General features: G+C 36.4%; 1 protein-coding gene across 10 annotated transcripts in view; it reads left to right on the forward strand.

Moving 5' to 3' along the window:
• Positions 1-14,467, forward strand: part of LOC113230554 (kinesin-like protein KIF13B) — a 269,534-nt gene that overhangs the window by 133,632 nt on the left and 121,435 nt on the right. For all 10 annotated transcript variants that reach the window (XM_026464548.1, XM_026464549.1, XM_026464551.1 and 7 more), the window contains exon 3: positions 9,181-9,344. In XM_026464548.1, the coding sequence (XP_026320333.1) occupies positions 9,181-9,344 (164 nt within the window). The remainder of the gene's footprint in view (positions 1-9,180; positions 9,345-14,467) is intronic.

Here is a 14,467-nt window from a genome sequence, read left to right on the forward strand (position 1 = left end):
ATTAGAAGTTAGTTGTTCCTGCGCCACTGCTGTTGCTTCTTGTATAAAACATGTCTTCCCTCCCTCTTATAATATGGGGTCCTTCAAACGAGGCGTGAAGAGGCATATTGTAGGCAGGCAGGGTGGAGGTGGCTAGTGCAGTGAGGATTCCATCGCTGCACTAGGTTCCTTCGCGTTTGGATACCACTTTCCACTTAACATCAGGTGGAGTGGAGTCATTTGCCTGTCATGTATAAAAAAAACAAAAAAAAAAAAAAAAAAAACACTTTCCGTGAGTTAGTATAACATACTGATAGGGTAAAGATAAAAATTGTTAGAAAAAACATCGAAAGCTTACATACGACATTACATTTTGCTTAACGAGTAGACATTCTCGCACATGTTCGAGCTCGTACGTCTGGCAACCGTGTCACGATTGCTATCCAATCTTTTTCTGAGTAGGATATTATTTTTATACAAATGTAAGTGCGCATTTGACCTCCATCTCACCTGATGGAAAGTGACGATGAGGTCGACGATAGAGATGAGAGATGTGTGCATGTACATAAATAATGTCTATTCATTCTCGCCTTGAAAAGGTCCGTGTTATAACGTTCAGGAAACACGTCTGCAGGCAGGGAATTTCACTCCAAAGCCGGTCGCCATGTAAATGTGGAAGCGTAACGCTTCGTGTGAAGCTTTGGAATAACCACAACATAAGGGTGGAACCCACGCCTACGTCTAGTCCTCCGATGATGGAAAGGTAAGGCGGTGTTCAAGATTTTTAGAAACTAATATACAACAGCTTTTATTACATCGTCTTCGGGTTTCATTTACGATAGGTATGTGGTACGAATCTAATTTTGTGTTTTAAATATTTCAAAAATAGTGCCAAGTTACTCCAATTGCAGTGTTTCCTGAAACTTTTGCACAATTGTTGCCAACTAATTCCAGTTTAGCGAGTGCCTGCATCGCTAAGTTTGATTGCGAGCACACTTGCAAGTCTACAGTTATTTCTCTTGCGTTGCGGGTAACAAGTTTTTAAATTCGTTTTAAACTCTAGTTATGATAGGCAGGAAAACTCATAGTTATGATAGGCAGGAATTATAATCATAATGTAAACTATGTATGTAACTAGTTGTTTGAGTTACCGCCACTCAAGCAGAGGCCGTGGTATCGAATACGACACACCTGAGTTTTGCGGAATTTATGTGCGAAATTTAATTTTAAATTTACCATTAACTTTTCGGTAAAACGTGTGAAATACGTTTTCCGAGAACTGTGAACCTTTGGGCCAGAGCGTTGCGGACTATGGCCTAAACTCTCGCCGGAGAGAAGACCCGTTCCCGGCAGTGGTACGTATAAATGTTGTTGATAATGATGATGATGTAACATTTCTTTAATGAGACCAATTCGCGAACAAGTCGCCCACCGGGTGGTAGGTAAGTGACACGCCTGTCCATAACGGTTGCAGTACCACTCAGTATTTAAAATTACAAAGGTATGACATAAGTTGATAAGTCCCATGTGCCTGTAATTTCACCAGCACCCTTACCTTTCATAACCGGACGGCATTAATACACACAATACTGCTTGGGGGCAGAAATAGGTAAGGTGGCAGTACTTCCCCTTCACGAACACTTTCACAAGGAGCTCATCTGCTACTAAAACATATAGCATATTGTGATTTACATCAAAGCTGCTTGTTACTTTTTTGTAAAACAAGCTCACAATCGTTGAACTTGGACACTGCATTGCTATTTAGATTTGTTAAACATCCCGAATCCATGAGCATGCTTGAATTACCTACGCATGCGTGAATAATAAGCACTTGAAAAAACCAGCAAGGTACTCGTATGTGTAACGAACGTATTACCTACCCGTTTATATTTATAACCTTATTTCTAAAGTTTATGGTATTTATTCGTTTCATTGCGTGTGGTTGAATTTTCTCTTTTTACGTGAGTCGTTGTATTATGTATTTATATTTTTTACACAAAACTTCTTGGTACAAACGGTCGATGTTATGCCACTGAACTAGTACTGCATTATACCTTTTTTATACATGACAGGCAGATGACTCCATTTCACCTGATATAAAATTGAATCCAAAGGTGAAGGAACCTAGTGCAGTGTTAATACAATCGCTGCCCTAGCCACCTCCACCTTGCATGTCTACAAGATGCCTCTTCATGCCTCGTTTGAAGGACCCCATATCGTAAGACGAAGTGAATACGTCTCTGGTAGGGAGTTCCAATTCTCACCTGTGCGACAGAGGAAGGTGCCACCAAACCTTTTAGTTCGCGATGGAATACGGCTAGTTGTAAAACGGTGACTACGGAGGCCAGCACGCGTGCTTCGGAGCAAGAGAGGGAAGGGCGGGATAAGGTTGAACAGTTCTTCAGAGCTATCGCAGTGGTACATCCGGTGAAAGGCGCTAACTGATGCAACGTCTCTACGTAGTTGTAGAGTTTCAAGGTGTGATGAGATATCTTCATCGCCAGTGACTCGTGACGCACGACGCTGCAAACTGTCCAAGGCTTCGAAAAGGTACTTGGCGGAGGCATCCAAGAGGTGCGAACTATACCCAAAGCAAGACCTAAGCTGTGTTTTATACAACAAGCATAATTGCTCAGGCGTGAAGTAACGACGCACCTTGTTCAGGATACCTCTGTTAAACACTGGTTTCCTGAACAGAATTTGATCTTAATTGCATGCGGATTTGTTCATGATGATTCATTTATTGTAAGGAAGTAATTTGTAAAAAAAGATTCGATTCAGCGATCTCTTAATTACGCTGCAAAGAGTACCTTGGCTTTAAAATTTCAACAAGGCCTTAGTTGACGTTTAGTATTCCAATTTCAAAAAGATCAAAAAACCATCTATCTGCGCATCGTCAACTATCCCCGATGCACTACCTTTCCACGACAGCCCCGTCAGCACCCGGAATACGTTATTATGTTACACAATATAATAGTTGAATATTACTGTTAGTCCTTAACTATTTCTGCAAGCAGTAAAGTGAGCGTTACGGCGTTCCGGTTTTAAAGGGTAAAAAGGGTGCTGGTGAAATTACAGGCACATGGGACTTTTCAAGTTATGTCTCAGGGTGACGGGCGCAGTGGCAGTGTCCTTCAGATCTTTGCTAGTTAAAGCTATGAGTGGCGCTGCAACTGCTATGGACAAGCGTGTCGGTTACCACCAGGCACACGACTCGTTCGTTCCGTCACTTAATATTTAAAAAAAAAAAACAATAAATACACAATTAATCGAAAATTTAATGCGTCATTTCAGCTCAAATCTATTTACACATATTTTAAAAAGACTGGAGTGAAAGAAATATACTCGAATTTTGAATAAACTAATAAAATATTTCGTTTTTGTGCTCTAATTCGCCTGTTTGTTGAATAAATGTCTAAATAGTCTACAACACTTGGTTTAAATGTATTAGCTAGTTAATACCGTTAACTAACGAAGTTAAATTGTTACCACACTATCTCTTTTCGTCTTAGAGCATTATGCTTTTAGCATTTCGCACAAACAAACGGACGTAATTTGCTAGTTTGACAAACATGAGTTATTTACATCACAATAACTAGCATGAAACTCGGAAGCAACATTATGTATGTGTATTTTGGGTGGTAGTAAAAGCTCCGAAATGTAAGTTAAAAATGAGCTTAATCAAAATAGGAATATTATTGTGAATATTATAGAAATAGTATTTACTAAGCTACCAAAGTCAAAGTCAAGTCAAAGTCAAAGAATCATTTATTCCATAGGTAAAATAAATTTACGCTTGAAAACGTCACATTTAAGCTACTGCTCGTTCACTACGCTGACTTCATTGAGAAGAACGAGCAAGAAACTCTAGAGATTGCTCTTTTCCAAATAAAATTAAATGCTATGGAATACACTTTGAATCAAATTTTTGTGGAATCTAGAGCCATGTCGTCTTTTTTTATATTTAACTAACACGTAGCCTTTAATTTTCTAATATGACTTTTCAATCAAAATATTTTGTGCAAACCGTAAATTTTTGTGCAATTAAAAATACGGAAACAACCGAATTAAATATTGAAAGTTACGAAAAATCTTGCTGACGTAATACTACTCTATCAACTTAATTTATATTTTTCCGAAAACTATTGTTAGCCTATGTATGAGGAATGTATTTAGGATAAAAACATTCCTCATACCACTGCAAGTCGTTCAAACTTATTTATATTATATATTTCTTCGAAATGTCCAGTTTTAATTGCGTTTGAATAGCGGATCGGCGTTAACGACTTTCTGAAGGTGTCCTCAGTCAACCCACTTGCCGCACGTTGGTTGATCATAAAAGCGGGAAATTGAAGCGCTATCGCCAGTTTGCAGGCTTGTAAACGCTAAGGACTTAACGTTAGAAGTTTTATCATTTTTTAAAAGTTTTATTATTTTTAATTAATTTAAAGACCGCATCCTGCAACTATATCCTTTGTCAAATAACTATTACTTAAATTCAGTTGAAAAGCGTGTCAAGAGGTCAATAGGTTTCTCGGATTTACTAGAGTCGGAACTATAGATTCTTTGACACAGTTGTAAAGTTGCCTGCTTATCGTTGTTCTGTAGGATATATCACGGAGAATGTGAGATGGAATTGCACATTTAATTCCGCCTTCCCCTTTTCCGTCATCGGGGGACTGTACGTAGGCTGGGGTTTCCACCCTATTGTTGTAGATATTCTAAGAATTATCATGAAGCTTTACGCTTCCACATTTATGTGGCGAACGGGGAATCGACTGCCAGCGGACTTATTTCCTGAATGCCGTGACTTAGGCCTCTTAAAACATGGCATTATTTAGGTGTGCATGCTCCATCATCAACCTCACCGTCACGTTCCATCGGGTAAGATGGAGGTCAAACGCGCACATACTTAAAAAAATGTTGCCGTAGTCTTTTTTTGTCAAAAAACATGAAAAGTATAGAGTTCAAATTCAAGTACAGAGTTCTTGAGTCTACTATTTTAAGAAGACTAGGAATTTTTTTTCATTTCCTAAGTGTAACAATCGCGAATACCTAAAAACTCGATATGACTAGGAATTGTTTTTTTTTTCTGGGTGTTGTTGGCATACTCTATTTCAGTATTATTGTATTTATTATTATTTTTCATTAGAATGTAATATTGTAGTGTTCTATGTTCATAGCCATTCTGAGATTTAATAACATTCATACGTATACTAATGCAACGCTAAAATATTGAAATCGACTAAACATAATGAGCTTATTTATTTATTTTTTTATAAAAGGTACACCACCAGCAAAACATATAACAATTCGCATCATAACACTTTAACAAACAGTGGTATCAATATAAATATGCTTGCCAATTATAGGCATATACAACATTTGCCAAGAACTATCTAAACATTAACAATAAATTCCAAGTTAAAAAATGCAAACGGGAGGCTTAACAGAGCCTATGCGACATTTAAATAATGCAGCAGTTTCATTTTAAAAACATTTGGCGAATCACTGAAAACATCTATGAAAGGAGCCTTATGAGTGCTTTCGTTATATTCGCGGCATACCCTGGACAGGGGCCAATGAAAACCTAAATTAGTCCTGTGATTCGGAATATTGAACACTTTTCGTACTGGTTGTCTGGGATAGTTATAAGCTACAGCAAGATTAATTTTGTTGAGAAGATCGGAACACTTAGTCTTGTTATTTATAATGTTGTATAGAAATAACAGGTCCATAACCCAACGTCTGTCCCGTAGTAGCTTAAGTTATAACAATAAAAAACTAATTAGTCATTTGTGATATGTAGATACGATCTTATTTCCAAACTTAGACAAGTCTTTAGTATATTAAAAAAGAAACTATAATATATATAAATATAACAAACTATAATATATATAAATAGTAATAATAATAACGCACACACTCAACAAGCCCCGCACTGGGGAAACGCTTTGTCGCGAGTGCCATGGACACACACACACATAGACAACCACAAATTACACCCAAACTCACGTGAGAAATAAATGTAGGCGATACAAATTCGGTCACGGAGGCAGTCCTATAGTCATAGTGAAGTTATTGTATACAAATTATAATTACGACTTTTAAGGACGCTAAAAATACTATCCGTGGTTGCCTAATGGTTTGCCCTACTGCCTCTCTAGTAGAGAGATAGTTCGTACCTCGGGATTTTAATTTGAAATCTACCTTGAGCTTTTCGGCGAAAGAAAACATCGTGAAGAAACCTGCATACTTCTGCAAAGCAAATTTAATGATGTTTGTGAAGTTCTCAATCCGCATTGAGCCCGAACGGGAACTACAGCTCTTGTGAGAGAAGGCCTGTGCCCATCATTGGGGCTATAAATAGACTAATCATTTAAATAATTCTATCAACAATTATTACGCTGTTGTTTTTGAAATGATTTAACTACAAACATTTTTAATGACGTTGTTATTTACTGTAAGTTGTAGGCTATACACGAACTGTATAACTAAAACAAAACGTCGAAAAAATTTTGTCAAGGAAAATGTATAACAATTACTACTAATTTTTATATATTTCGGAGGGCGACACTGATGTCCCCGTCGACGAGGGTGGGACCAACGATTAATTAAAAGTTACGTTCGTTAGGGCGTTCAATTACGGCGAACGGTTTGCTGATGCCACGATAACATTTTGTTTTTGTTAATGCTAGTCTGGTTTTTACTTTGCATATTACACAAATTTGCTATGATATTCCGTGTGTTGTTTCACTGCCTCTGTGGCCGAACGGTTACCATGCTGGACTGCCACGCAGAGGTCCCAGGTTCGATTCCCGGGCCGGGAGAAATATTTGTATGGCCTACATTTATTTCTCTCGTGAGTTTGGGTGTAATTTGTGGTTGTCTATGTGTGTGTCCATGGCACCCGCGACACAGGGTTTCCCTAGTGCGGGGCTATATCGAGTGTGTGCGTTATTATTATTGTGCGTTAATGTTTGTGATTTGTGACTATTCCATTAAAAAAACCATGATTTTAAAATGTGACTATTCCAATTCCATTTGGAATAGTCACATTTAGAAAAAGACACTCTTAAGTTGATGTGACTATGTACGGTTAGAAAGCTTGAGCTCCATAAGAGACTGCCATTGATTATTGCATCCATAAGATATGCTGATTTCGAAAAAGTAATAATAATAATGCACACTCATAGCCCCGCACTAGGGAAACCCTGTATCGCGAGTACCATGGACACACTCACGAGAGAAATAAATGTAGGCCATAGAAATATTTCTCCCGGTCCGGGAATTTAACCCGGACCCTCTGCGTGACACATCAGTATGGTAAACGTTCGGTCTCGGAGGCAGTTTAATTACCCTTCCAGTCAGTCGTCAGAATTGACGTCGTGTAACTTCATAATGTTGCCACATTTTTTTTTTTATTTTTACCGAAAACGAAAGTTAGTGTACGCATATATAACGCCACTAAAGAATGTAGGAGTTTTTGCTATGGAAGCCGATGCGCGACATGCTAATTGTATTTGAAACACTCATTATTTTTTTATCGAGCTCAGTCAACAGAAGTAACACAGTAAATCATTACAAAGGCGACTGGATTCTTTCTAGCTTCAGTGAGAGGGAAAAAGCGAAACTTTATTGTTTTCGTCCAGGCTATCTGAAAAGTTTTTATCTTATTGTATACAAACTTTTAACTGCCCATGCTTTTTGTTCGGAAACGATTGAGAAAACGAAGTTTGTTTAGTAAGCAAACAATATTATTATTCCGAAAAATTGTTTTATGATTTATGAATGAAGGAAATGTTGAGATATTCTTTATCGCACTTTACAAATGACAAGAATAGAGGTTGTTATATATTAGTTATTGGAAAGACGTCAGTAGAATATTTTTTAATACATTATAAAATAAAAAATTAAATAAAAATCTTTTATTTTCAGACACCATAGGTCCATAGTTTGTTAGTAAGCAACCTTGTACTATATTAGTAATAAATGACTATACGGTGAATTTATTTATACATTAAAATTTTTTAAATCGAAATGTCAAAATATTCAAAATACATAATATAAAAGTCACTGAAATAATAATGATAATTTAGTCGAAAGTAAAAATTTAAAATACTAAAAAATGATTATGAGAGTATAAATAATATAATGTAAAATTGTCTAATGGGTGTATTATATTATGTTTTAGCAAAAATGGCGAAAGGTTACGAACGAGTTGTTGGAAAATTGTAAAATAAGCCGAGATGGATTTTCTTCTACATTTTTCGCAAACATTGCGTGTGGCTTTTACAAAATTTTGAAAGCGTTTGAAAGTTTTCCGGCGTTTTTCTTGTGTATTTATTGAGCATTGCATATAGCGCTATCAATTTAAACAGTAACAGTCCCTCAATAAAATAAAAAAATCATTATCATTAAGAAACGCAATACGTAATAATTACCAAGTCTTATTGAAATCCGTTACCGGAAAGTGCGCAAACCCGAATTCATCCACTAGTTCGCCACTATACGGGACTTGACACAGGAGATAGTAAAAATCGGTTCTCACTACTCAAAGTACCTATATTGAGAGAGAAAAACGCCTTGAATTGAAGAATAGCAAAATCAACCATTAAAATAATTGCTCCGTATAATAAAATTTAGGCGCTACTTATAAAAAGGAATCTTCATGCCTCCCTTAGAGGTGGATGATTTTCTTCAAAATTAAATGGGCCAACTGTGGGAGGTCCCTTTTTCCAAAAAATAAAGAAACTTGAAAATCGGTTCATAAATACCGGAGTTATCGCGTAACATACATACAAAAAAAAACATACAGTCGAATTGAAAACCTCCCCCTTTTTTTAAATTGGTTAAAAATGCATAACAATGGTTAATTCACAAGTAAACAAACGAACCAATGACGCTGTTTTGGTGCGGTACCTCACCGAGTCAGTATTCGCAATAAAATAATAATAATATCTAATAGTGGCAATATAGCTTTGTCGACTGAAATATATTGATTTTTTTACCCGAGTGTAATACTTTCTGTGATAAAGCAAAAGCATCTCATTGATTAAGTAACAAATCTGATTTTACTGTCGGTAGTATTCCAGGAACAACAGCTAAAAACTTTGTTTTTTTTTTAACTCGAGTGTAATACAGTAAAATCATCCCATGGATTAAGTAACAAAACTTATTTTATTCTCTGTATTGTTCCAGAAAACAGCCAAAGACTTTTGCCTTCGATCACTGCTTCTACTCCCTGGACCCTGCGTTGAACCACTTCGCTTCACAGAAGACTGTCTTCGAATGCCTCGGCCGCGACATCTTGGACAATGCCTTTGACGGATACAACGCTTGCATATTCGCTTACGGCCAGACAGGTGAGTAATTATTTTCTATACACGCTATAGTAATAGCAATATCGTGTAGGAGATATGGTAGACGGGAAGTATTACAACGCGTATATTTAGGTAAACCAGAGTCTCTACAAGTACTTGAAGAGCTAGACCTCTTGTCTAATTTCTAGTTAATCAAAGAAAAAAAAATCTTGTAAATTTTCAACATTTATTTTTGTTTCCAGCAAAATATATAAAGTTTCTTATCTAGTTGTTTAACGTTTGGTACATATTGTAGTGTCTCTTTTGTCTCGTAAAGTAGATAAACATTCAACGCAAAGTTAGTACCAGAATAGAACATGACGATCGATATTTTATCGAAATACAATCATACGTTAGGTATTCCATAAATCAATACACGGTCACCGAAGTGTATTTGTTCTGCATGGTGGTTCCAAGATTACATATATGTTAATTATGTAACGATGACATGCGGATGTCGCCCTGTGGTATGGCTAATATTTTATAATTAAAAAATTTTCTTGTGTCACGGCAACAGTGAATATGTGACTTTAAATTAGCAATTTCGGAGTAATTTTAGTAACGGCGATTGGCGGTGAAAATAAATAATAATAAATAAATAAATAACGCACACACTCAACATAGCCCCGCACTAGGCAAACCCTGTGTCGCGGGTGCAATGGACACACACATAGACAACCACAAATTACACCCAAACTCACGAGAGAAATAATTGTAGGCCATACAACTATTTCTCTCGGCCCGGGAATCGAACCTGGGACCTCTGCGTGGCAGTCTGGCATGGTAACCGTTCGGCCACGGAGGCAGTTAGAGGAAAGAATAAACTACGTAGTATCAGTATATTTGGGATTCCCTGCACAGAACACCGTTACTAGTAGTGCGTTTCTGTATTTTTTTTATAGAATTCAAGCCTCAGAATATTGACCTAAAATAAAATTTTAAAAACGAAGTTCGTTAACAGCCAGCTTAAAAACTATATTGTCAGTTATAAATGTGCCAGCTTGTGAATAGTTTGCGCTAAAAAAGATAAATTCGGACAGCGTCTCCGTCTAGTCTGGCATGTCTGGCAGTGTTGCCAAGAGCAACGCCCTGCGAAACTGCACACTGTCAGGAATTACTGCAGTTTACCAGACGGGGTGGGTTGCGAGGTATTTACAAGCTTTTATGAGATATTATGGTTTTAGTGTGATGTAGTGTATGTTACATTCGGACATCTTTATGGCTTTTGAAATAAGTAGGTTTATTGGTAGTGTTTTCCAGTCGTTTTAGTCAAGTGTTTTTTGATAAAGTTTTAACGTTGTACGAATCCTGCAACAACGGATGGGTCAACGTGATATGAACAATGAAACATTTTACGACTAGAGTAAAACTGTACTATTGGTTTTAATACCGCGTAAAAATATTGGACTAGGTTTTGCATAATACTGTTCATCATTTTTTTTTTAAAGGAAACAAACAAAAACGATTATAGGTCTCATTACGTTACAAAAGCATTCTAAAATCCAGTGGAATGAGACTGCTTTCAAATGCAAACATGACTCAGATGGTATTGCAAATCCAGATAGGCTCTACGCCTACGAGATATAATAAAATTATACTACTGAGAACGAAATGAACTTATAGCTTATTATGCTTTTGTATAATGTAGTTTTTTATTGTCCTTAAGAAATGGTAGAACGCCTTGTGAAAGAGTTCGTCCAGAGAAGTACTGCCACTTTACCTGTTACCCAAGCAGTAATGTGAGGATTACTGTGTTCCGGTATGGACGGGTAAGGGTGTTGGTGAAATTACAGGCACATGGAACTTGTCATGTAATAAAAAAAGTATATAAAAAAACAAGGTGTGTCGCCAACAACTCTAGTACCCATTGTGTAGCGAATTCCCTAGTTTGAGCCTAGGTAACACCAAGAACATGATTTTGTTTCTGGTTTATCAAAATCATCTTCCTATTGGTACTAACATGAATTAGTGTGAAAAATCTTCGCTATAATTTCGTAGAGAATGTACGGCAAGAGACATGTGTGTAACATTCTTTATTGTATTTTAGGGTGTCGTTATATAATTATCACTCTATAGTGATGCCTTAAAAGCTTTAGGTGGTAGCTCAGACGAGTTTGCAGTTATAAATATAGGAGTGGCTATTCAGCGCGGCTTTGCGCAAAGATTTATGCGCGGCTCGCCACTCTATGCCTTGTAATTTTAATCTTGTTTATTTTTCGCAGTTACGAAAAATATATTCTGTAGAAATTTCTCCTATGCTAACACTTTAAGGGAACTTCTGAAATTTTTATCGGAAACTAAGTCGCTTTTCCAAAGTAGGAAAGACGTGACAGGATTGTAAAGCTATTTAGTTTGGAAGAGGAGATCATTTGTTTGATAAATTAATTTTGATAATTTTTCATTTTCCGATTTGTGTTAAATACAATTTGCAATATATTTAAAAAAAAATGCATTTTACTAAGTCAAAATTTTGAAATAAAGTCAATTACGGAAAGGGTGGTTTGCATTAATATTAGACATAATAATTGATTGATTACTAGTACTATATCAGTCACCCGTGATCGTGGGACTTGTAAAGTGGTCCACATGTTGCTTTATTTGAAACAACAAATTACACGATTTAGAACTTAAGAATTCGATGTAAATTAGTATTTTAAACTTTGATCATAACCTCTTAAAGTAGTGTACATTTTAACGTAGAATTTCGGCAATAAATCACATGTCGATCCAAAAACTTTGTATTCCCTAAGCTCAAAAAGACCATTTCCCTAAAAAACACGGACTGTCAATAAATTGCAGACGTCGAAAACCCTTAAAGCCCTTGTAGAGATACGACAGAGGCAGCGATATTAAAAATTCCAAAGCGTAAATATGAGCTGTGTAAGAGCGGTATTCAGGACCTTAAAGGGGGAGTAAATGGAAGACTGCGAACTTGTGTTGGTTATGGGTGGCTATTGGTGTAGTTTCAGCATCAAATAGCACTTCAGTATATTTTATTATGTAGCTATATTATTCGAAGTTGGCTATCATTGTTATTTAATACCGCAACTTTAGTGTTTCGTGAGAACGGTGTGAACGACATTGGATTATACATGCTGGAAAAAATAATATTTAAAAAGTATTCATTTACGAAAATACAAATATATTCTTGGAAATTTTAAGAAATAAAAACTTGTGTTTCGTCTATTTCATAAATTGATACAAATTTAACACAACACACAGATGTGACGACCTCTGTAGCCGAACGGTTTTCATTTTAGGCACTTAATGAGGTAGACTCGGGATCTTTGCTTTTTCGTTTATTTTTTATAATACTAAGTGACAGGACGAACAAATCGTGGTCGCCTGGTGGTAAGCGACACACCTATTCAAAACAGTTGCAGTGCCATTCAGACCTTTAAATCGCAAAGATCTTATGGGCACTGCCACTGCGCCCATCGCCCTGAGACAGGTTGATAATTCCCATGTGCCTGTAATTCCACCAGCACCCTTACCCTTCTAAACCGGAATGCAATAATGCTCACATTACTGCTTGACGGCAGAAATAGGTAAAGTGATAGTACTACCCTGGACGAATTTTTTCACAAGGAGCTCTACGGCTACTAAATCTATTTCCACAGTATTTTATTTTTTGTTTTGGCACTCTTACTAAACACAAATCTTGCAATACAAGTAAAACTATGACACTATAACGAAAACAAATAAATTTCTATATCAGTAACAACCGCGCACAATATGCAAATAACATTTTGCAACATAATGGATATGACTAATTAAGTCAATAGAAAATATGTATACTTTCAGTAATGATTAATTCGCTCTAATGTGTTTTCGTGCTTCAACATAATTTGGGCGTTTTATAGTTTTTACAAATATGTCAGTGCTCTGGTGGAATATATCAAGATATTTACATAAAACATTATATTGCCTCATAAACGCTTGAGAGGGTTGTTATGTGACACATTATTTTATGGTATGACCAATTTGAGAAACAAATTTTTGAAATTGGTACTGGTCGGGGTGTTCTGGGTAACTTTTCTGAAGTGACACTGGTCGGCTGTTCTGGTGAGTGTTCTGGGGTGAATTTCATTGCCCTAGTGTTCATAGTACAATTTATTCCTTAGTTGGAGACCAGTTACTTGGTGTAGTTGTCTGACACATTGTGATTTTTTTTTAAATTTGATTAATCGAAAACACTGTCCTCGAAGACTTACCACAAATAGAACGCCCACTGTCCAAATATTCGGAGCCGAATACTTTGGTTGCGTAATTGGAACGAGTATGGCTGTATCTTTGGCGCTACAAACGTCACGGAACGTAACACTGGAAACACAGTACTCGTGACCAAAAACTTCTTTAACATAAATAATGTAATATTTTGACTTCATAATTCCAGAAATAAGATACATATTAAAACAACATTGAAACCATCTCTCAATTCTATCATTCGGAAGCCACACAGTTTGTATTATAAATTCCATACGAAATTATGAACCATATGCCGCTTTTACCAAACATACGCTGTTTCCTTGAAATAAGTCTTAACGAAGTTTCTAATCCTCGACGTTTCTCATACGTGAAATGTTATTTAAATATTCAACATATGGTGTCTACGGGGAACAACGTGCGAATCCTGATTGCTTCTTAAACAGTAAGGATATGAGATGATTATTAGATTTGTCTTGTATGAATCGGAATGTTGGAGTATTAAGGGAAATAATGTAGGACGATTGCATGGTACAGAGATGCGAAAGTTAAGATGACTGTGTGGAGTGATCAGAATGGATGACATACGGAATGACCATGTAAGAAGTTTGAATTTTGTTTCATTGTAACATGTTATGGACCTATCGAAGACAATGATTTTAGCAACTGAAAGTAATGCATTTATCAACGTGACCAAAATACCTGTAAAGGGCCCGAAAAGTTGTTTTGTTCGAAAAAACAAATATACGCGATTTAAATCCGGCAAAATAGTTTCATTACCTTTGTGTAACAATCGCGAGAACCCAAGAACTCGATAACATGATTAAAGTATTTTTTTTTCTCTATATAGACATGTTATGAGATAGGATAAGAGCTACATTACTGGCATATGTTAAATCTGAATAGGGTTGGAACAGACT

The sequence above is a fragment of the Hyposmocoma kahamanoa genome, unplaced genomic scaffold, assembly GCF_003589595.1.
Source record: "Hyposmocoma kahamanoa isolate Upper Pololo Valley unplaced genomic scaffold, ASM358959v1 63, whole genome shotgun sequence".
NCBI classification, from domain to species: Eukaryota; Metazoa; Arthropoda; class Insecta; order Lepidoptera; family Cosmopterigidae; genus Hyposmocoma; species Hyposmocoma kahamanoa.